The 23,154-nt window shown below is 48.7% G+C and overlaps 1 protein-coding gene across 1 annotated transcript; it reads right to left on the reverse strand.

Moving 5' to 3' along the window:
* On the reverse strand, positions 1 to 22,507 carry caln2 (calneuron 2). Its single transcript, XM_076031265.1, has 6 exons — positions 21,932 to 22,507; positions 15,494 to 15,618; positions 8,492 to 8,635; positions 6,858 to 6,970; positions 2,037 to 2,190; positions 1 to 587 (listed from the first exon to the last, which is right to left on the reverse strand). Exons 2-6 carry the CDS (start codon positions 15,609 to 15,611, stop codon positions 460 to 462), a joined length of 657 nt encoding a protein of 218 aa, XP_075887380.1. The 5' UTR covers positions 15,612 to 15,618; positions 21,932 to 22,507; the 3' UTR covers positions 1 to 459.
* Between the last annotated feature and the right edge of the window lie 647 nt (positions 22,508 to 23,154).

Here is a 23,154-nt window from a genome sequence, read left to right on the forward strand (position 1 = left end):
TTTTGGAAATTCGGAATGGCTCAAAGCACCTGATATACATCTGCATTAATTAGAAACACAAGTTTTAAATGGCGACCCCAGTCTTGAAAACAACCAAAATAAAACTCATTATACTCTAATTTTTACAATTGATATAAAAAGAGGTTTGTTCCCCCGACCCCACCCGACCCACAGTCATCCCACTAACTCCACATGGCGACATCTTTGAAGAAAAACAAATATATCATCTCTCCTCTGCTAATTATGCCTGCAACTATGAGGTACTTCCAAAATGGACAGAAAAGAAAAGAAAAGAACAAAAGAAAAGAAAAGAAAAGATAAAGGAAAATGATCACCAAATTAAAAGCACAGCGCTAATTCTCGAAGTGCTTGGGTTGTGGCCGGTCCAGCTTTGGCTGCAGGTACAGGATGTGAGGTCATGGCTGTTCTGTCCACTCCCCATGCTCACAGTGCAAGTGGTTACTCCATGCCGTTCCGCAGCATCTGATTGGCTGCGATCAGCATGACACTGATGATGAAAGCCATGGCAAAGGCGCAGATCAGGCTTTTCCTGACGCACGTCTGTCGATTCTTCTTCTTAGGGTGGACTGGGGGCCGTAGAGGAGACAAGACGAGGGGAATGAGTTAGAACAAAGAAGAAAGAAATTATAGACCAAACACAAATTCCCTCACTTTTCTGCAAAGTGAAAAAAGAAACACTGTCTGTTCCATTTTGGGACAGGTAGACACTCCACTTGACTCCTTAAAGTCAGCAGGCACAGAAGTCGCACACACAAACAGAATCAAAGTGAGGGAAAATTCTCGCTCTGCCCAGAGATGAAAGGTTCCTTTGCTCCTGGAAGAGACAAACAGTCGTGCGGACGGCTGCGCTCTCGCAAAAACCCAACAGCGGCCCAAAGTTGCCTCGCTTCCAGCTGCTCGTCTCAGAGCGTAAGAATCACACTGTGATATCGCTAACTTGAGTCGCAGCTCATGGATCCGGAAGGGACGGTAAAAGGGCATCAAAATCCCACTGGAGCGGGAGTGGAGGACAGGGAGCAGGCCGGAACTTTGTTTGGTTCTTGACAGGAGAGGACGTGTGGCTCCCCACTCCTCTCTTCTCCTGCCTGCCCTCTTCTTTCGCTACAGCTTACGACTGTCCCTGCTCCCTTTTGCGTGTCGCACTCTCCTCCTCCTTGTCACTCCAGGCATTGGGAGAAAAAGAGTGCCACGCCAGCACTTCCTTGATCCCTTCTTTAGCCTTCCACCGTCCCTCGCTGACCCCTCGCCACTGGGGTTTTACTTTTTAAGGACTCAGCGAGGCTGCGGGCCAGGCACAATCGTTAAAACTTCTTTAAGTACATTTGATCCTTCTTCACTTTCGTCCCCTTCTGACCCTTGGTTGTATCACGACTTTGTGGTTCTTTCTTTCTGCCCCCGGAGCCTCTTAATTTGGACCGACGTCCCACAGAAGAGAAAAAATGACCTTTGTGCTTTGTTTGTGATTTGTGCTCTCCAATTTTTCAAAGTTTTTTCTTTTGGTCTCTCTTGCACTCTGGTCGAAACAGCAGCGAGATAAATGGCTGGTATACCGAAAACTTTAAGGAGCTGAGAAGATGTGAAGTATCTCCAAATTGGCTACAAATGTGTGACAGGTGTGACAATGTAATCATTTGTGAGCAATTTTTTGCCACATCCTCTAAACTGCCTGAAGAAAAGCAAAAAACACAAAAAACAAACCCAGGTCGTTTAACCCCTAGAGGTAGCAGGTGGTATGACTGGAATGGCCGGGCTGAGACAGTTATTGGACCGATTCATAGCATCGTCCCTCTAAATATTAGAGACAGATGCCTTTTATTATTTGTAGATGTGAATAAAGGAGTCCATGGTAAAAGCTTTGATGATTATGAGAACTATTTCAACATCCACAGGTCCCATTCTAGATCTGCGACATCTTCCACTTGAAGACAAAATAACGAAATGACGACAGAAAATATTACATTAAGCGACCTCATTTCCTTGTTTTTTTTCTCCCCCCACCCCAGCGCAGTACTCACCTCCCTCATACTCAGGACAGTTCCCCGACGTTTCGTTGAGGCTCTCCTCCTCGGTGATGATGATGTTCTCAATGTCCTTCATTGTCAGGTGATCCCGGAAGGCGTGGAACAGCACCTGCTTCAGCTCATCCAGAGACAGCTGCTGCATATCAAACTGCAGGCAGAGGCGCAGGGCGATCAATGTACACGCAAGCACACATGCGCACGCACACGCACACACACACACACACGCACACGCACACACACACACACACACACACACACACACACACACACACACACACACAGGGAAAAATCTGGTCCACAACTACAGCAGTTAGGTTCACAACCTGAGAATAAGGTGTTATATTTAGAAGCGCTTGGTTTCATGGAAAGGCATGGACTGATTTCCCAAATGTAAAGGTGTAGTAAGTGTTCAAATAAAAGAAAAAAAAAAAAAAAAAGAGTGACAAATGAAATGACAGCTTACTCTCCGATGCACCACGGCGCTATTTTTGGCTGTCTGAATCAGTATGCAGACACGTGTGCAAGCATGTATATAGGCTAATAAATATATGCAAATGCAGCGGCTTTAATGGATGTATCAATTAAAAATGAAAAGTGAAACACAAGCACAATGGCTTTCTTGTTGTAGCTGGTTGTATTCGCGGCCGCCGCGCAATCGCTTCAAAATGAGTAACGAGGCTCGGACCAATCAGCGGTTCTTGTTGTATTCCCAGCATACCCCTCCAAAATCCAACACATCCTTCCTCCCCCTGAGGACACACACACACACACACACACACACACACACACACACACACACTGCACTTCACTGCACCCCCAAGTAACATAACAGCGGTTCTCTGCTGCAATAATTGGACTTCAGGCTTCCTGATTTCCTGTTTACATTATGGTGTTAAAGTTTAGTCACATGGCTCCAGGTGTCCTACTGACAACAAGCCCCTGGTCTAAAGCTGCATGGCTGCTGTTTCCAGGCAACTATAAATACTCTCCTTGCCAACCACATACAGCTCCAGTCGTCTGATCAGGCAAAACAGAAGCAAGAGGATATTATGCATTTTTACTTCCTCTAATTTCGCCCTGTTTAATCCATTCATATGAGGAAAAAAAAAAGCAAAAGCCAAGTTGTAGAGGTGGCTATACTGTCGTTAAAAACGTTGAATGACCCTAATTAAATCAAATTACAGCGTTTAAACCCGTCTGCAAACATTAGGTTCTTTAATTATCTGCTATCTCTTGTTCTTTAGACAGCGTTAGATAAACGTTTGCAGGAAACCTAATTAATTTCCCCCAAATGTTAAGCCGTTTACCGATACTCATTAGAAACCATATTTTAAAGGCTAAAACAATTACACACAAATGGCAAATCAGCCACATTTACAGCAATGTTACAAAACAAGTGTCGTTGATATTTGGGATATTTGGCAACAACTATTTTTTTTTACAAACAGACATACAAACTCAAAAAACAAAACAAACTCATACACACGTGCAAATACATTCCCTAAATAAGTACATGTACAAAAGCTGCACTTGGCTATTAAGCCACTCTGTCGTGATTTACATCCATTCCAACCTCTCGCCTGGTCTCTTCGGGTGATTTGCACTGCAATTATAGGAACATGCCTGCAGATGAGAAGTCTGACTCTGAGGTGAAAGTGGTGGTGACACGAGCAAACGTTTTCTCGCTTGTTAAATCTTTAATGTGCGGGAGCTGAGAACAGCTGTGTGTGGGTTTTTTTCTCCCAACAACCAAATATAGATGAAAAAAAGAGATTTGCTCGTGACGACAAATTAATTTAACGTGTTATCACAGCGTAACAGAGGATGTTTGGTTTTTGTGAGATAATTATCCAGAAGCGTGTGCAGAACGCCAGCCGGCTGATTGGTTGTTGATTTCAGCGCCTCAAGATCATAGCGGTCATCTGCTCATGGCTCCGCATGATTATCATACAATAAACAATCAAAGATTATATTCAAGAAATTGAAATTATGTGTTGCTGCGGAGAGAAAATTGATTTGAAAAATAAATAGATGGCTTCTGAAAAAAAGAGCCACACGATGCACACCAATCTAAAGCTGCGGGTCCTCATGATGTGAGGGGGATTTAGTCTAAGTGTGTGTCTCACACACTAGAACCGCTCTGACTCATGCAACCTTGCTGCGCTGCTCTGGAGGGGAGAGCAAGTGGCTGCGGTCTGAGGGTTTCCGATTTCTGCCGGCCTCCTTTCCAAAAACTGTCTGTGCCTGGAACGGATGCTCGGAAATGGAGGAACAACTCGGCGGAGCTGCGCAGCCTGGGGACGGTGGACATGACAGCTCGGCGCAGCAGCGTGGAGAATGTACAATGTTCCTGTCTGCCGGTCTGAGGGGAGGGGACAACCACAGAGGAGCCACAACCTGTTAGGAGTGACTGTTCTCCTCCTGACCGGTCCCTGGAGGACACACGCACACATCAGCCTTGCCAGACACTGGGGTTGCTGAGATTTCAGCGATTTCGTCTCTGAAATTTTACATCTGGTCAAGCTCCAATCGAACATATTTAATTCATGTTGAAGCACCGACAGCTTGTTTTTTTTTCCGTCTTTGCACTTTGTATTATGTTTGTTCTTCTACTAAGTGTATTTTCGGCCGTTAAATGTCACGGACACGTTGCTTGGTGACCTCCCACTCCATCCCCTCTGAGTGCTGCAAGCCACCGCTGTGATCCCTCCACTCTGTGTCCACAGGGAGTCCATGAAGTAGTTTTTTTTTGGTTTGAAGTATTTAGACCTGCCAAAAACACTGCATAGCCTCTTGGCTTCTGCAGTTGCATTTTCTGCTGCTGGATTGCATCAAAATATTTGCACTTGAGATTTTCCCGCCTGTACTGTTTATTTGTTGCATCCAGGGTCCTCTGAGCCCTTAAAGCCTGCAGGTAAGATCGGTTATTTTTAACTGAAGCAGCAGAGGCTACAGCCATGAATAATAGATGACGTGGGTCCACAGAATCAGAATGGGTCACAATTAGACGTGACGTAATGAGACTCTGTGGTTAAACAGTTTCAATTGCTGCGCCGCACTCTCAAAAATGCGCCAAATCGCAGTGATTAATCTAGCAGAGAAACAAACCACGGCACATTTGCCAATGTAGGTCTGCGCATGCACACCAGCGTTTTCATGGTGTGCACGTGTCAGCGGGAAATGTTTTAGACTTTAGACTTCCAAAATCAATGCATTGACATTTTGCAGGGCAGAGCTGCAGAGCTCATACCTGCCTGTACATTCTTCAAGACTTTTAAACTTTATTTAAAATATCGATTTTTTTTTTTTTTGAAAGATGCAATCTCCAAGCACCGCCGGAGCATTTACCTTGAAAGAGTGCATTTTCTCTCTTATCAAATCTATTTTTTTTTCTGTTTGTCAGCAGACGTTTCACCACTCTGAAAGGTTCTAGGCGCTCACGAGGACGCACACAAATGTGTTCATCTCTCACACACACACACACACACACGGATACGTTCACACAGGGGGAGGAGGGATGTGATCACACTCTGAACTCCACTCTGAAGTCAATCAGTGCAACGTCTCAGCGTGGCCGTGCTCCATCTGCACGCGGTGGACAGAGCGCTGAGGCCCACCGTGGCGCTCGCCTTCTTCGCTCTCCTCTTCCTCTCTTCAACACAACTACTGCCCATTTTCTCCTCCCTCCCTCCACCCTCGCTCTGCCTTCCAGTGGGTCCAGTGAAATATAAACAGACACGCACAAGTCGTTCCATTCAGGGTCCTCCGAGACTCCGCCCCCCTAACCCCCCCCACCCCCATCTTTTCCTATTATTTTGCTCCCCGCTTTTCTCCTGCTCCTCGTTTGTTGATGCGCTTCTTCGTTCTCTCCCTCCACTCTTCCCCGTCTCACTCCCCCTCCTTATGCCTCATCTCTCTTTGTGAAGAGGGAGAAAATTTTAAATCCCCCCCCGAGACGCACGCCGTCTCCGACCTTCATGAATCACGGCCTCACGTACCTACTTTGTGGCTTTTTCTCCCCCTTTATATTCTCCCTATCTCCCTACACACTCCTGAAACTGAAAACACTTCCAAAACCCTCACAGCTGGTTATCGCTCGCCTGCCGTTTTGGGAGAGCTAATCGATATCAATATTGTCCATGGTGCCGATCCCGCGGTGTGAATTTGCGATTGTTGGCGATGCGATTATTTCCGTGTATTTATTCTCTTTGGTAAAATTCCACAAAAGTGTGCACCATGGAAAAGACACGACAACAGGCTTCCTCATTTCCGTGAGTCATTTCAGTCGAGGAAAGTCAGGCTTCACAGCTTCCTGAGAGCTGCCATCCTGCTCAACCGACCATCCTCAAATTCCCCCAAAAACACTCTTTGTGATTGTCTTACCTAAGAGACAATCCTGAGATAAGCACTTTTTTGTCGGCAAAACAATCACAGCCAAGTCTCATTTTGGACACCCGCTCAGACTCAGACCACCGATAGGAGGACATCCCTGAATTCTATTTTACGATGTTAATGCCTCCATGCAACAAACAACCACCTGGACGCATAAAAACACCCCTAATGCTCGGCAGGATCCCCAGTTTCCTTTGTGTCGCTTCAAGGCTAAAAAGAGAGTCTCTGTTTTTGTTGGGGAGCAGAAGATGCTGGGGGGGGGGAGTGAGAATGTGGTTATAAGTAGGTTTGTGCCTGTGCAGAGTCCCTGCAGAAACTAGGTCTGTGCTTAAGGATGAGCACCGAGACGCAGCGAGAGCGGGGAGCGAGAGGAAAGAAGGACGCAGGCCGGAAAGCGAAACACACTCCGGCTTTGACTCTCACCTGCCAGAAGATGTTGTCGATGGTGTTGCCCAGGAAGCCTTCCCTGTTGTCGGATGACAGCAGCTTGGGCCCCAGTATCGTCATGAACTCCTCAAAGTCCACCTGGCCGTCCCCTGGGATCCGACACACACACACACACACACACACACACACACACACACACACACACACACACACACACACGCTCACACAAATCACACACAGAAATTCAAGAAGAGAGACTGTGAGACGATAGAAAAGCTGACGCCAGCTTGCAGTGTGCAGCTAAATAATGCATTTTGTTTGCCAAAGTTTGACTTTCTTGGCTACAATGGAGGAGATGGAGCAACAGATGGATGTGCCCTCAACCGTGTAATAAAAAAAACAAACAGTCCCCAATCATTTGCGTTCGCCTCTACAATAGAAGCGTCTGCTTGTGGCGTTTTGGAAAACGTGGCGCAAATTGAGATTCAGAGGAGGAGAAACCTGTTCTGCCCATTACATATTCCACCGCTGTGCGTCGTCAGAGATAACAATCAACAGGCAGCTTCCCGTGGAATAATGCTTGGCGAACATCTCTGCTAGATAGAGAGTGACTCACATCCTCAGACCTATTACGCGGCACGGCGGGCCCAAAATTAATGTTTCCATCAGATTAGGGCCTTGTTGCGTATTCCCCCCGTGGTTTGTAATTATAGGTGGCAAATTGGAGGCAGACGATGGATTCTGAACGTTTCGGAGCTGCGTCAGAAGGGGTACCTCGCTGGAGTTTTACACAGTGAAAGAATTCCAGTCAGCGCCGATACGTGGGAAGTCAATGGCGGCCATGCACGGATACCCTTGAAAAAATAGATGGATAGATCGATGTATCCATACTGCTTGTGTAGTGTCATGCAACTGTAAAATGATAATGCTCACACCTTTAATGTCCAACATTATGCGTCAGCGAGTGCCTTTTTCATACTTTGATTATCTGTACATCTACTGTATACCATCCCTTAAACCTGGATTAGCCTGCAGCAAATCCATGGATTAAGGGTCATTGAAGGGGGATTTAAGGACCTAACAAATATCTGCAAGAACCTGCAGTTTGTCAAACACCTGTCACAGTCACACAGTCAAACTAATTGTTCCTGAGATCCCTTTTAATTGCTGCAGAGCGATCGGAGCCTCGGGTAAAATGATTTCTTTTTTTGTTTTCCAGAGAACAAATGGCACCTGCTGCCTCTCGGTTGGCCGGACTGCTCATGGAAGCAATAAAGCCTTGGCTCTGACCTTTGCTATCTGCCGCGAGCGGCTGAATCGGGAGCAGGCAGATAAGGAGCAGTAAGAGGGAGCGAGCTGCTTGTCGGGGGGAGTAATTGCGCCTCCTGTGTGTGAATTTACAAGCAGAGCGGGAGATTAAGTGAGCAGGAGTGCACGGGTTTCTCCACTTATCGTGCACGGAGGAATGTGCCATCAACAAGTGTGCACGTGCCGCGTCAGAGGCAGCTCCAAAACACTTTGGAGGCAGGTGGCCACAAAGCTCGACTCAGTCATACGGAGAGAACCTTCGAGGTCCGGCTGTTTGGGAGGAAAACACACTCGCCCTTGAGATGGGTATCACTGTGTGTGTGTGTGTGTGTGTGTGTGTGTGTGTGTGTGTGTGTCCTCACCGTCCATGTCCAGCCGCTGCATGATGATGGCGAGCTCCACCTCACTGGGCATGTAACCCAGGGAGCGCATGGCCATGCCCAGCTCCTGCTTGGAGATGAATCCATTGCCGTCGCGGTCCAGCACACGGAACGCCTCACGGATCTCTGCACGAGAGCACAACAACACATCTTGCTCAGTCTGCCCCGCCGTCAAAGATTGTCGTTCCCCGCACTAAGAACCACGTTGCACACACAGTTTTTAGGTTTTGAAACTGACCATTTTGTGAACCGCTTTCAAGAAAAGGATCTGGGACAGACAAAGTTGCCTCCAAAAAATGGAACCACTGAAAACGACTCAAACCGCTGCAGTACTTATGCCAATACTTCTGTGGGACTGGAGAAGAAGACCAGCAGCATACGCATAAGCTAGCACAGCGAGGCTATGACATCGTTGCCCCCCCCCCGTCCCCCCCAAAAAAATAAGAATCAAAAATATTTAAAAATTTGACTAACTGGAACAGTAAACTTTCCCACTCTGGAATCCAGTTTCAAAGATGTGTGGGGCCTGTTAAAACGTCACCTTCGTTATGACAGAAAGCCTAGATGAGAGAGAATTTTACCATTTCCAGTGAAACCTGGCTTTGAGTAAACAGGGCCTAATTGGTCTGGACACTCCTTTTCCCGAAGTCACACACGAGCGGCTCTTTGTCTTTGTTTGTCGCTGATTTGTGGATTTTTCTGGCCAGTTTGTGACAGGCCCAGCAGGTATGATATTAAATATGAATGACTCACTTTTCCTTTATACTGTTTTCCAGTCCTTAAAGGTCAGTCACTCACCCCAGCAGGCAAAACAAGCAAACAAACAAAAAAAGTCTCCTTGCATCTTCCTCTGTTTGGCCGCTGATCTTCTGCTTTTTGCTTGAGTTGTTATGTTGAAGATGCCTCATTAGAATGCCTTGGCACTTCAGAGAAAAACGTTCATTCGCTTAAATTTTCTCTCGTTGCATCCTCTCCCATCTTCATCGCTGCACAATGGGTCTCAGGGTTGTTGTTAAATGCAGAGGAGGAATAGCGTGATGTCGCCAAGCACAGGACTAAACCTCTCTGGGAGGAGTTTTGGGGTTGGTGGTTAACAATTGATGGAATGTGAGACTTTGACACTGACACGAGCAGTGTGCATCCTGACTTTGTTCATCTCTGACACACCGTCACCCTCCCCGCCTTGATGCAGTTTAAAGGTGATATTTTAATTTTTAACAACTGATTAATAAATGACTGTTTGCATCAAGTGCACATCCTAAGAACCCCCCAGTTCTTCAGATTCAGTAAAATGCAGAGTCTGCAGCAAGCTAGAAAATATGGAGGAGTTGAGTCAAGCAGCCAAACAGCCCAAAAAAATTTGCTCTGCAGTTTGTGGTGACAAAAAAAATACAGCACCCTCCAGAGGATCCAGAAACACGACTGAATGATAATGCTGCTCAATGTGTAAATAAGCGCCTATTTGTTACAACAGGCAAATGAAAAAGGTCAGCAGCGTCACAGTTGTGTTTCACAGCTGGTTGCACCAAGATGAAGGGTCCACGGTGGTTGCAGATGAAAGAAAAACACCCTGGATCTAATCTGAGCACACTGCCGCCGTCTTTAACAAAACAAGATCGCGACCTACTTCCTGTTTAGAGCCGAGGACCTTTTATGAGTTGTAACCATGAGAGAGTTTAATAAGAGGCTTTGGGACAACACGGCATGTCTCACATCGCCTCGGTTGTTTAATTGCATCGTCAATCTGGAAGGAGGGGAAAAAAATAGTACAATCCCAGGCTGATGGTGTCGCAGAAAGATGAAATGACTGATTAAGGGATTTCAGCAGGTCGACGCTGCTGGAAGGTGCTTCCCCACCGCTGATAGCAGGCTCCCTCATTACCGGCTGAGTCTCCTCTCAGGCGAGATCAAGGTGAGGGTGATCCCACTCCTCTTCCGCCTCCACTCCCCCTCACTGACTATGCGGCTCTTTCCTTTTTTCCTCACTTAGTGTATTTTACGAACCCCTCCAGGGACCTTTTGCAGTCCCTTGGCTCGGCACAGTCACCGGCACTGCTTGCTGAGTGCGTTTCCGACTCCCTCCACCCACGCGGGAGGCTTCCAACCAACTTGAAGCTGTAAGTAAACACACGCCAGGGCAGACCTCTATCTCTTCACGTGGCACACACTCACACAACCCCTCCGAGGCTCTGCCTTAAGGCATCGCACGGTCAATCTCTGTCTAATTACCCGCTGATCAGTTGTCACGAGCCCAGCGGGTCGAGGCGAGGCACTGGGTCGAGATGGCGACGATCGAATTTATTGAGCTGGAAAACAAAAAAATAAAAGAGAAAGAGAGAGAGGGCAAGGGGAACAGCAGAACCTTTGTGAGTGTCTAATCCCCACATCTTTTCTCAGGCGGCCACTCTGATTCTTCTGTGAGATCTCGGCCGGTTGCTAATCAAGGAGGTTGCATAATAAGTAGCTTAAAACTGTATGACAAAGGGATATGTTGTGAATTCATTTAAAGCTGCATTGAGTGTCTAGAGCTCACAAAGCAAAGGAAAAATTTACACTTTTACACATAATTTATTCATAATATTAAAGTTATTATTATTATTATTATTATTATTATTATTATTATTATTATTATTATTATTATTATTATTATTATTTTTGTATGTTATTATTTGGGACCGAGGATTGAACCTTGAGGCACCCTACAAGTGATCATTATATTAACATATAAAAAACTGGCCCACAGTTAGTGAGTGGATCACCGTCACCACTTTAATAAACCAGTTTTATAAAGCAGTTTTCATATTGCCTTTGAATGTACTTGTCAGAAGGGACTTTTTTAACAGCATTTACATTCTTTGCCTGAAAGTACCTTGTTAGTCGAGTAGCTGCTCTTTTTTATTTAAATTGTTCAAGCCAACAGTCCTTCTCTGAGAGGACTCTAAGAGTCGAAGCAATGAGAGGAGTGACAGGACGCCACTTGATAGAGTCTAAAAATCACAATTTCCCCCAGACTAATCTTTTTCCCCCTTTGCAACTTAAACGATGAATATTACATGAAGTTCATCACTCTTCCTCTCGCTGCATTCCATTAATATTCTTGTCCTGACATCCTTTCCCATCCTCTGTGTAATTCAAGTCCGGCTCGGCCGCCGGTGTCTGTCTTGCTGCTCGTCAGCGGCGTTGAGAGCCAAAGTTCTGTCGCCGCCGACCCGCCCGGGACGGCGGTCACCCAACAGCCGCCGCCCCCTCTTCCTGCGGCAGATAACTGGAGTCGACCGCCGGGTCCGGCCCCCCTAGTGTGAGGCTGTTCCTCACTTCCCTTAAATGAAGTGAGATGTCGCCGTAAAGGAAGTGGGACTGCGGGGAGCGCCAAGTCACCCCAAACAAAGCCGGCTGTATTTGTATGCAGCTCGACGGCAAGAAGTGCGTTTCCGATGGGTTACGAATGAGCCAGCCTGTGATGTATTGCCGCGCAAAAACCTTTGTGTGCTTGTGCGCCAGAGTGTGTGTGTGTGTGCGCGCGCGCGTGCTCCCCCCAGGACTGTACATGCTCTTGCGGTGATTGATGAAACACCTCAAAAAGCGGAGAAAAGGATAGTAGCGAATCAACGCAAGGGTGATTAACTAGCCTCCCATCTGCGCCAAGCAGAAGATCCTCGAAGAACCTTTAGCATCTCTCTGAAGTGGGATTAGGAAGTTTTTTTCTTTTTTTCCCCCTCCCAATGCCGGCAGCAAATACCACGGATATTTTGTCCACATCAAACAGTCCCGTTGGATGTTGTGGATGGGGGCTGACAGGGCCCAGATAATGCTTCATCATAATGCCTGGAGTTTTGGAGGCCATATTGAGTTTCTGTAAAAGCTCCTCCAGATTGCAGAGGAGCCAAACTGGGCCCGGGATGTGTTGTTGTTGTTTGATTGATTGCTCTCTAGTGTTGTAGCACTCGAGATTGGTCTTGGTCTCAAGACCACTTTTTAAGGGTCTCGGCCTCGGACTCTGATGCATTTTTTTTATCCTGTCTTGTCTCGCACTGGGCAAACTCTGGGTTTTTGATCAAGACCGGTTGAGACTCAGCCAATACAGCAATGACAGATAATAACAGAAAAGAATCCAGGTGCCGCCTTACATTCTGTTTGTGATACTCAGAGTGACACACCCCCTTACTCCTAGTTAATTTGTTTTTTAATTTTGTGAAGCAAAGTTTTTTGTTTTTTTTCAAATGCTTCAAAATAAAATGTTTAAGAAACTTATAAAAAAATACCTTGCTAAAAATAAATGTTGCTATTCGATTTAGAAACAAACTGGAATTTAAAAAAGATACTGGTATTTTTTTCTGTTTTGTTATAATTTTTTTTCTTAGATATTTAAAGTCTTGGTCTCAAACCCAAAATATCTTGGTCTTATCTTGGTCTCTATACTCTTAGTCTTACTCTACTATAGTCTCTTATAGTCTTGATAATGTCTTGGTCTCGGTTGGCGCGGTCTTGACAATAACACTAGATTGCTCAATCATTCAGAATCAACACACTCAGGCTATTCGATCGAATCGGTCCCCACTGGCTGACTTCGCTATCCACAATTAAAGTACTGCGAGTCAGTTGTACCTGTTGCTGCCATCATGCCTCACGTGAGTCGCTAACACGAGCGCAGACGCCACAACCTGAACCACCGACCACCTGAAATATCTCCAAACCTTTCAACTCCACCATGAGTGGCAGAGACACTTTAGCAGAGTCCCGTTAGTGTGCCAACTGGTGTGAAGAGTTTTCATCGAAACCCTTTTCAGCCGACTGAATTCTCATTCGGGCGCCATTTCTTTGTAATGCTATCCGCAGTGTAAAAAGGCCCTTTAATGGTGGTGAGAAGTTCCAGCGGCTGTCGCGGCTACAGTGCACCAAAGTAACTGCTCTCGTGAACCGAGATGAGTGTAGTGGCACATTGGGGACGTCGGATTAAAAGATTTATGGAACAAAGTGCCTCGTACCAAAGCTCATCCGAGCAAACGACAATAGGCCACATGTATAAACACAAACAAACGGACTCGCTCCCAAGCTCAGTGGGACGCTCTCCTTCCGCGCTCGGTGGAAGGATTAACGACGGCCCCTCTTTTTTTCCCCCCAACAAAGGCAGTTGTGTCAGAAATACACATACCGCAATCTGTGGGTCTTTTTTTTTTCTCCCCGCAGCACATCGAACACAACATGTAACACGTGTTACAGGTTGCGTAACACGGTCTCCTCCATTCAGGACTGTGTGTCAGGAGAGAAGACACACACCTCAGTCTTTATGATTCTTCAGCCTGAAAAACTAGCGCTCCAACTCTGCATGAGATGCATTATTCCGCATCAGCCCGAGCCAGGGTCTGTATTTATTTGGTTTTGCAGCCCTGGGCGTTATTAATAATAAATGTACTTGCATCAAAGTAATTAAAAAGACAATAATAAAACTCTTTAAATGTGTCTTATGGTAAACAGAAACACCAGCAGTCCTAAATAAAAACCTTGGATCCTCACTGGTAATTACAATGCAAGTGAATAATTTTGGAGTTTGCACTTCAAAAGGTACTTTGGGTTCAGACTTTATTAGGCAGAGTGAGATGAAAAACACGACTCATACCGTGGATGGATGGTAAACAAGTCTCAATAATCTAGACAGTGACTGGGAAACGGCAGAGGAATCAAACATCCTGCTGTTCACCTTTGTGCGACTCATTTATTTGCTTCCACGCATAAAAAAAGAGTTTGGGAGACGTGCGAAACACCGGTGAGCCGACGCAACGCAGCCCGGGCGCTACGCGTTTTACGCCGCAACTCGGCTCGTTTTCTCTCTCTGTCAGAGCCACTGCGGACGATGCCAGCCCATTCACTGGCTCCATAAATGGAGGTAGAATTTAGTGGCACAGAGGGGTGAAATTGCCTGTGTGGTGGAATAAGAGAAGCAAGAACGACTGGTTATATCAGGTAGAGAGGATAAATGGATGAGCAGCAGCGAGCCGAGGAGGCTCAGCCGTCTGTCCTCTCTTTTGCATTGTTGCCTTTCAACTTGCGTTGTGCCGCAGTTTGTACTACTTCTGGAAGATGGATCTGTTGTGGGACCAGCTGTAAAAATAAATTCTCTGATAAAGGCCGGAAGCACGAGTGAAAGCACGACAACCTTTAACCTTTTATCAAATGAAATGAAAACACAACGTGTTTCTACTGAATTAAAACCAAATGTATTTGTTTTCAGTACAATTTCATGCCTAATAATCATGCATTTACGCACTGGTCCTTTAATCACTGTGGCTTGACGGCTGTCACTGATGCTGTTGGATGATTCATTTATCCAATCATCCCTTCTTCCATCCATCCATCTTCTATACACACTACTCCTGCCCTCAGGGTCGGGTTTCAGGGGTTTGCTAGTTTTCATCCCGGCTGTCAAAGGGCGGAGGTGGGGTTACACCAGGTCATCGCAGGGCCATCGAACCCACAGCCTGTGAGGCGACAGTGCGAACCACTTCACTGCACCTGCTGGATGACCAGCAAATAAAGCCTCGAATTGTTTTCCAAATCGAAGATCAAGTGTAAAGCAGCGGCAAGAGGATTTATTTCTTCTTCTTTTTTCTTTTTTTTTTATATCAGCCTTTACATTTTGCCGGAAGCTACGTTTTTATGGTCGAGCCACTTCCACTACTGCCAGTCTAACGACACCCCCTCTTATCCCCGGGAGCCCCGTGACCGATTTTATTCCTCCCCTCGTATGATAATTGGAAACCAGTGCATCCGGTTGCGCCCCGACAGGAAAAGCGCTAAATGGAAAAAACCCTCCTGCCTCTGGGAGGAGCGTTAGGGGGTGGGGGGTGGGGTGGGGGGGGCGCCGCGTGGCTGTGTAGCTGCATTGTTCTTGCAGGGAAACATTAATTGCCAACAGCTCACCTTTAACTCCCTGAGACTCCTGTGACCCCCCACCACCACCATCACCACCACCACCACCACACTCACCTCCCAGCTCCTCGGTGGAGATGCTGGTGAGCTGGAAGGCCTCGTTGCCCTCCGTCAGGGAGCTGCTCAGGTAGTTGTCTGGGTAGAGCAGGCCTGCCCGCACGTGGTGGAACGGCATCTTCTCCCTGCAGAGCATGCACACGCACACGCACACGCACACGCAATACAGTTAAAATATGTCTTGGGAATGTGTGTGTATGTGCAGGAAACCCACGGGTCAAGCGCAGATGTGTGTACTAACAGACGGTGAGACAAACGTCCCACCCTTTCCCCCCCCCATTTGGTTTTAGGAACACAATCTCCTGCTGCTCCACTCCGCTAATGCTCATCTCTGGGAGAAATGACGGTCTCCTCGTGGCACACCCATGGTGACACGTTATGTAATCACATTATAATTCGACGGAGCAACAAGAAGACGTTTCCTTTCTTTGCCGCCCTTTGCCGTTATTCCTGTAAATACCATCAGACTATCTGAGGATGATCCGCCAATCGGCCCGCCGCTGTCTGTCCCCTGCCAGCAGCTCTTTGCTTCATCTTTTTTAAATTCCTCTGAGGAAGCAGCAGCAGCAGAATCCTGTCACTCATTATTACTGCTTCTGGTTCTTGCTCCCTTGTCAGATCCACCCCCCCCACCTCCCCCACCTCCCCCACCTCCCCTCCCCTGACTCCCCCTGTCCCTCGCTGAGAGATTTCTGTGTCTTGTCAAGGAATCAGTCACCCCCCCTCCACCAGCACCACCAGCACCACCAGCACCACCAGCACCACCAGCAACGCTGTCGTTTCATCAAAGCATCCCTCTGCTTTCAATTCATGAGGGCCTTTCTCTTCACGATGGGGCTTCTCCCACCGGTACTTGGACAAAACTGGCGAGCAGGCGTCATGTGACGTTACTGCCCATGCTACAGGCTGAACTGACGAGAGTCGGGGTGGTAAAGGGGGGAGGGGAAAAAAAGAACAGCTGTAGATGGAGGAAGAGATTGAGGCCCCCAGAGTGTTTTCTGAGGGAGCCGCTGCCCGACAGGAGTGATGGAGACGAGTGACGATGTCTCCCTTACGGAAGACAAAGTATGAAGTCCTCTCCTCACTCCTCCTCCTCACCCCTCCCTCCTCACTCCTCCCCTCACCCCTCCCCTCCTCGCCCTTCCTCTCCTTTTCCCTCCTCACTCCTCCTCACCCCTTCCCTCCTCACTCCTCCTCACCCGTTCCCTCCTTATTCCTCTTCACCCCTTCCCTTCTCACTCCTCCTCACCCCTCCCCTCCTCGCCCTTCCTCTCCCCTTCCCTCCTCACTCCTCCTCACCCCTTTCCTCCTCACTCCTCCTCTCCCCTTCCCTCCTCACTCCTCCTCACCCCTTCCCTCCTCACTCCTTCTCACCCCTCCCCTCCTTGCCCTTCCTCTCCTTTTCCCTCCTCACTCCTCCTCACTCCTCCCCTCCTCACTCCTCCTCACCCGTCCCCTCCTTATTCCTCTTCACCCCTTCCCTCCTCACTCCTCTTCACCCCTACGCTCCCCTCCTCACTCCTCTCCTTACCCCTCCCCTTCTCACTCCTCCTCACCGCTCCCCTCCTCGCCCTTCCTCTCCCTTCCTCTCCCCTTCCCTCCTCACTCCTCCTCACCCTTTCCCTCCTCACTTCTCCTCACCCCTTCCCTCCTCGCCCTTCATCTCCCCTTCCCTCCTCACCCCTCCCCTTCTTACTCCTCCTCACCCCTTCCCTCCTCGCCCTTCCCTCCTCAACCCTCCCCTCCTTACTCCTCCTCACCCTTCCCTCCTTACTCCCCCTCACCCCTTCCCTCCTCACTCCTCCTCACCCCTACGTTCCCCTCCTCACAACACCCCACTCCTCCTCAGCCCTATGCTCCACTCCTTACTCCTCCTCACCCCTTCCCTCCCGTCCCTCCCTTCCTCCTCACCCCTACGCTCCCCTCCTCACCCCACCTCGCCCTTCCTCTCCCCTTCCTTCCTCACCCCTTCCCTCCTCACTCCTCCTCACCCCTCCCCTCCTTACCCCTCCTCACCCCTTCCCTCCTCACCCCTCCTCACTCCTCCCTTCCTTACCCCTCCTCACCCCTTCCCTCCTTACTCCTCCTCACCCCTCCTCACCCCTCCTCACCTTCCTTACCCCTCCCTACCTCACGCTCCTCTTCAGTTGTTTGAGAATTAAACCCAGTGGGTCGCAAAGCATTAAAGGTTGAGGGCCGATGAGACGCAGGTGTGGAGCGCAGGGTGGGGAGGGAGGCGGATGAAGGGGTGCGGGGCAGCATGTGCTGCATGTGTGCACAAGATGGACCTACAAACAGTGTGTGCAGGGGTGGTGCTGGCAGTGGTGGTGGTGGGTGGGAGGATGTTAGAGGTGTTGAGCTCTGTGGGGGAAAAAAAATTGTGACCTCAGTCCATCTGCTGCTGGCTTCTTTTCTCATCCAGTCGCACATTAAACACACTGGAAGCACCGAGAATAGTCTGCCGTGCATCTGTTGCGCGCACACACACACACACACACACACACACACACAAGGCACAGGCCCTTTGTCGAGGAACTGTTGGATTGTGTTTGTCAATGCTGTCAGACAACAGTTGACAGGCTGATTTAGCCCAAGCGTGACGCGGCCGCCTCGTCAGATCGTCGCAATATCGGAACCACTTAGCCGTCAGCCGCCAGCGCTAGCCACTCGCCGCTCGCCGCTTTGAGATCAAAACCCCCGCGGCTGGTCTGCCCTCTGCATTATACGCTACCAGTCAAAAGTTTGCACACATTCTATCACTTTATTGTCTTGTCTTTCATTCTCATGACTGTTGACATTGCAGTTTCTCACTGAAGGCATCAAAACTACGTATGAACACACATGGAATTATGTAGGAAACAATACATTTGTAAAATAACTCAAACACGTTTTATATTTAAATTCTTCAAAATTGCCACCTTTCAAGGAAAGCTATATTTAGAGTTATTTAATGTGCTTTTCTTTGCTGCATAATTACATAAATAATTACATACAAAGGTGTGTCCAAACTTTTGACTGGTAGTGTATCTTCCTGTGTTATTACTTCTTTTTTTTGTCTTTAGTCTGCTTCGCAACCTCAAGTCGGCCTCCTTCTCATCAAACAAAGCAAAACAAGTTCATTTCTTATTGATCACCCCGCCGACGTTAATGAAGCCTTTCCCGCCGCTAACTTTGAGATCATTTAAGGAATTGATTAATAAATAACACTTCTGGGAGGATTGGCAGCCCGCTCTCTCTCTCTTTTTTTTTTAAATGTATAAATAATATATTGTCAGCTGGAACAAGAGCAAGTTTGAGAACTAAATAACCAAAGTCGCAATGCTTAATTCCTGTTGGATGATTGAAACTCTTCAATCCGGCCCCTGTTACTGAACCAGCCTATAAGACACATGATCTGCAATTAACGTGACAAGAGGTTTTTAACTGTCCATCTGCTCTCACGTTTGTTCCCCCTCTGTCAGAGGCACCACTCACATGTGGCAGCAACCTGCAGTCACACACACACACACACACACACACACACACACACACACACACACACACACACTCAAGCACACACACACTTAAATCAAACTCTGTCAGTCACTCATTCTCTTTCTCTGTCCTACCATATATTTCTGGATCTCATGTGCTCTCCTTTTTTTTTTTTTTTTTGCTACTCGTGAAAACATGGGCTGTTGTCGTGGAGAGGAACACGAGGGCTGACAAGGACAAGCTTTGACAGAGAGACAGAGAGAGAGAGACAGAGGGAGATGGAAAGAAAACACCCCTCCATCTGATAAGTCTTGCCGCCAGGAGAGGAAGAGGAGTGGGCAGGGAGTCAGATGGATGGACGGCAGACAGACGGGCGGACAGTCAGGTGATGAGAGGGGGATGAAAGGAGGAAATGAAAGCGCTCCGACTGACTGTGTTTGAACTGCGGGGTCACCTGCGCCCCAGGGATCCTGCAGTTTAAGGCTGTGACGCTGTGATCACAGCGAGTTTCAACCCAGATGAGGAAGAAAGTGGATGAGATGAAGGGAAAGAGCAACCAAAGCCCAACCAAAAGCAGGGGAGAGGAAAAAAGGAGTCGTCTGTGTGTGTGTGTTTGTGTGTTTCTTCCCACTCAAATTCCAGCGAAGGGCGCCACCATGCAAGCACCGCATTCCTTAAAAAAAAAAATTAAAGCACCAAGCTTGGTTTCCATCACATCAACAAAAGGAAACATGTTGTTGCTGCCTGCAGCCACAGATTAACTGTGGAAAAACAGGCAAAGCCGTGTGATTTAGCTCCGTCCAGGGACTCAGCGCTCTGATGTGTCGGCTGCAGCCGCGTGACGGTGCCAATAAATCAGCAATTTATTCTGTTTTCACACCTCAGATATAAAGCATCCGTTATCTCTCACGTCTGCTGCAGTTGGGGAAGCGAGTCGCTTAATACCTGCCAACTGTCATATCATAAGACCAGCATTGATCAGATGGAGAGCAGCGGCGAGGTTCCCTTGAAGGAGATCAGTGAGGCTCTGACAAGGACAACGGCCGGCAAACTTTAAGTATTCGAGAAGATTGTGGTACGATGCAGCGAGCACCGATCAATAAAAGCAGATTTGCAGCTAATCAGTAAGGTCCCAGATTAGGCAAATACACTTTACAGAGGCTTTCTAATAATTACGTTATTTTAGAGGCAGTCAATGACCTCCACAGAAATGGGAAAGGCCCTTGTTTTTCCTCTTGATGGCTGCGCTTTACAGAGGGTGTGCTCAAAAAAACCCAAGTCTGACCATCAGCCATTTCTGATGTCACAAAGGGCACTGAGACCTCACTATTTTCCTTTCCTCAGGCAGTGGGGAAGCCTCCAGTTAGGTGCTGGTTCCTTGTCTTCTGACACCAAACTATGGCCACTTTGGGTTTTATGTTAAATCTCCTTCACATGCAGGGAAGGGTCAGTTTTAGCAGGAAGCGGCAAACAGTGGGCTAAATGTGCCGTTTCCCACATTTCTGGGTAATTAACAGCAGCGGCTTTCCTTTCACTGGAGTCCCCGGGCGAGAATGAAAAACCCTGGAAACATCTGACCTTTAATCAGATTCAAACAAACATGCCTGTCTGGGCTACACCGTCTGCTGCCAAATTCACACCCCCGCGTCCAACTGCAGGGAGCAGCTGACGTAACCTTGGGGAAAGACAGGCAGCAGCTGTGACATCTGCTCCCTCCCTCCCTCCTTCCTTACAGCCAGTCAACCAGAGCCGTCGGGGTGGCAGAGCATCGACCCACAGCCAACACACATCTTGGGGACACCTGAACTGGACTAGTGTGTGTATGTGTGTGTGTGTGTGTGTGTGTGTGTGTGTGTGTGTGTGTTTGCATGTCCTTCATCTGCTATCAGGTGGTCCGAGAGCAGAGGAAGGACACACACACACATACACACACACACTGGTCCATGGTTCAGGTCTGCAAGATCTGCGTTCTTGGGGACACCTGAACTATGGACCAGTGTGTGTGTGCGTGTGTGTGTAAGTGCTTGTGTGAGAGGTGTGTGCGTGTATGTAAGTGCGTGTGTGAGAGAGAATGTTTGTGTGTGTGAGTGTGAGAGTAAGTGTCTGTGTGTGTGTGTGTGTGTGTATGCGCGTGTCCTTGATCCGCTGTCAGGTGGTCCGACTCGACCCGCTCGATGCCCATCAAGTTGGCATCTGCTGCTTTTACATCTCCATCTTTACACAGACTGGGGGGGGGGGGGTGAATTCCTTTTTTTAATTTCTTTTTTAAACATGCACACGTGCGTGTTACCCGCCAAAAATGCGGGCACCCAGCTTGCGCGCGCAAAATGCCTGGTCAACGGGGATCCGAACCACAACCAGAATTAGAACCAGGACCAGGAGAGGGGCCACCCAACGCGACGCACACGCAGTGTGTGTGTGTGTGTGTGTGTGTGTGTGTGTGTGTGTGTGAGAGGGACTGCTTCGCTGCCTCGGGCCGCTTGCCGGGACAATTACACCCCACAATTTGCACTTACGGCTCGCGCGTATATGATGGAGCTGTAAACAGCCAGTCAAATCCATCGAAGCCCACGCAGCGCGCTCGCTCTCTCTCTCTCTCTCTCTTCTCTCTCTATACCCCCCCCCCCCCCCCCTCTCTCTCTCTATTGTGCACACTCGGATGCACAAAGCAAATAGAGAGATCGTCTCTGCCGTCAGCTCGGTCGGCCATTTAAAGCGCGGCTCATCAGAAGTGTCAACACGCGCGCGCGCTACCTATATATACACGCGCGCGGACGCTATGATGCACAGGCTTACAACAGGTGCAGCGCCCCCCTCACTCCCCCCGCCCTCTCCTCACCCACTCCCCCTCCCTCCCTCGCCTCCTCCCCTGGCGCGACGGTGGCGTTAATCACCTCCATCACCTTTCTAACGCGGCGAAAAGCCAGAGGTGACGCGCCGACTGCGGGCGTGCACGGCGCCTACCTGGACGTGAGACGGCGGATCCCCCGCTGTGATTCCCGCCCCGCTCGGTTCGATCGCTGCGGCCGATCCCAGTCGCTGTTCGAGGCGGTTCCGAATGGCCAAGATGCGTCTCAGTCTGCTCGCATCCGTCCTGCGCTTCTTCAGGAGTCCGTCCGGCAGCCCAAGGTGGACTCATTCAGTCCGTGCGCGGAGTCACCGGCGTGTCACGTCACTTTGCTTTTTTTGGTGTGGGGGGAAAAAACACTTGTCACTGTCAAAAAAATATCAACTGGTTTGCTGAGGAAGAGGAGGAGGAGGAGGAGGAAGAGAAGGAGGAGGAGGAGGGTGACGGCGGGGATCCGTTTTCAGCTGAAGCCCAGACCCACATGGACGGTCCCTCACGTTCAGTCCTCTACATCTCACTTCTCATCGCCATGTCTTGACAGAGAGAGAGAAAAAAAAAAGATGACAAGATGTTTTAGACGGTGAAGCACTTGGCAAATCTTCCTCCTATCAGCTCGCCGAGACGGACGCCACCCAGACGCCCACGGGTCTGGGTCCAAACACCGCTGCTGCTGCTGCCGCTGCTGTTGCTGCTGTTGATGCCGCTGCTACTGCTGCTGCTGCTGCTGCTGGTTCTGAGGGATGCCTCTTCAAAGATGCCAAACTGCTGATAATGATGATGGTGATGATGATGAAGAAGAAGATGATGATGCCTTTGAGCGCAGAGCGGTCACACAGCAGCAGCGGCGGCTGAGGGATCTCCCAACCGACACTCCCGCTGCCTGAAGTCTCGGTGACAGAGTTCTAAACCCGCAAGTCAGTCAGTCAGTCGGTCCCATCCGACCAGGGAGGGGCCACATGGACGGTGGTAGAGGTGCGACCTGGCGCGTGTGGGTGAAAGCAGGCGACGGTCGGTGTGAGAGCAGCTGCTGCTGTCTCACAGGTGTGCGTGTGTATATGAGAGAGAGACAGAGAAAGAGACAGAGAGACAGAGAGGGCGAGAGAGGGAGGGAGGGAGGGAGAGAGAGAGAGAGAGAGAGAGAGAGAGAGAGAGAGGTCCGAGCAATTAAGCCCTCAATGGATCATTGAATGTACAACATCTCCCATGGGGTCAAATCTGTGTGTGTGTGTGTGTGTGTGTGCGCGCGCGCGCGCGCTTGTGCGTGTGAGAGACAGAGAGAGAGAGAGAGAGTGAGAGATAGAGAGTGAGCGTGAGGGAGAGGTGTGCGTGTGTATTTTCA

The sequence above is a fragment of the Nelusetta ayraudi genome, unplaced genomic scaffold, assembly GCF_046127955.1.
Source record: "Nelusetta ayraudi isolate G7.1 ecotype Tasmania unplaced genomic scaffold, CSIRO-AGI_Nayr_v1 ptg000033l, whole genome shotgun sequence".
Taxonomy (NCBI): Eukaryota; Metazoa; Chordata; class Actinopteri; order Tetraodontiformes; family Monacanthidae; genus Nelusetta; species Nelusetta ayraudi.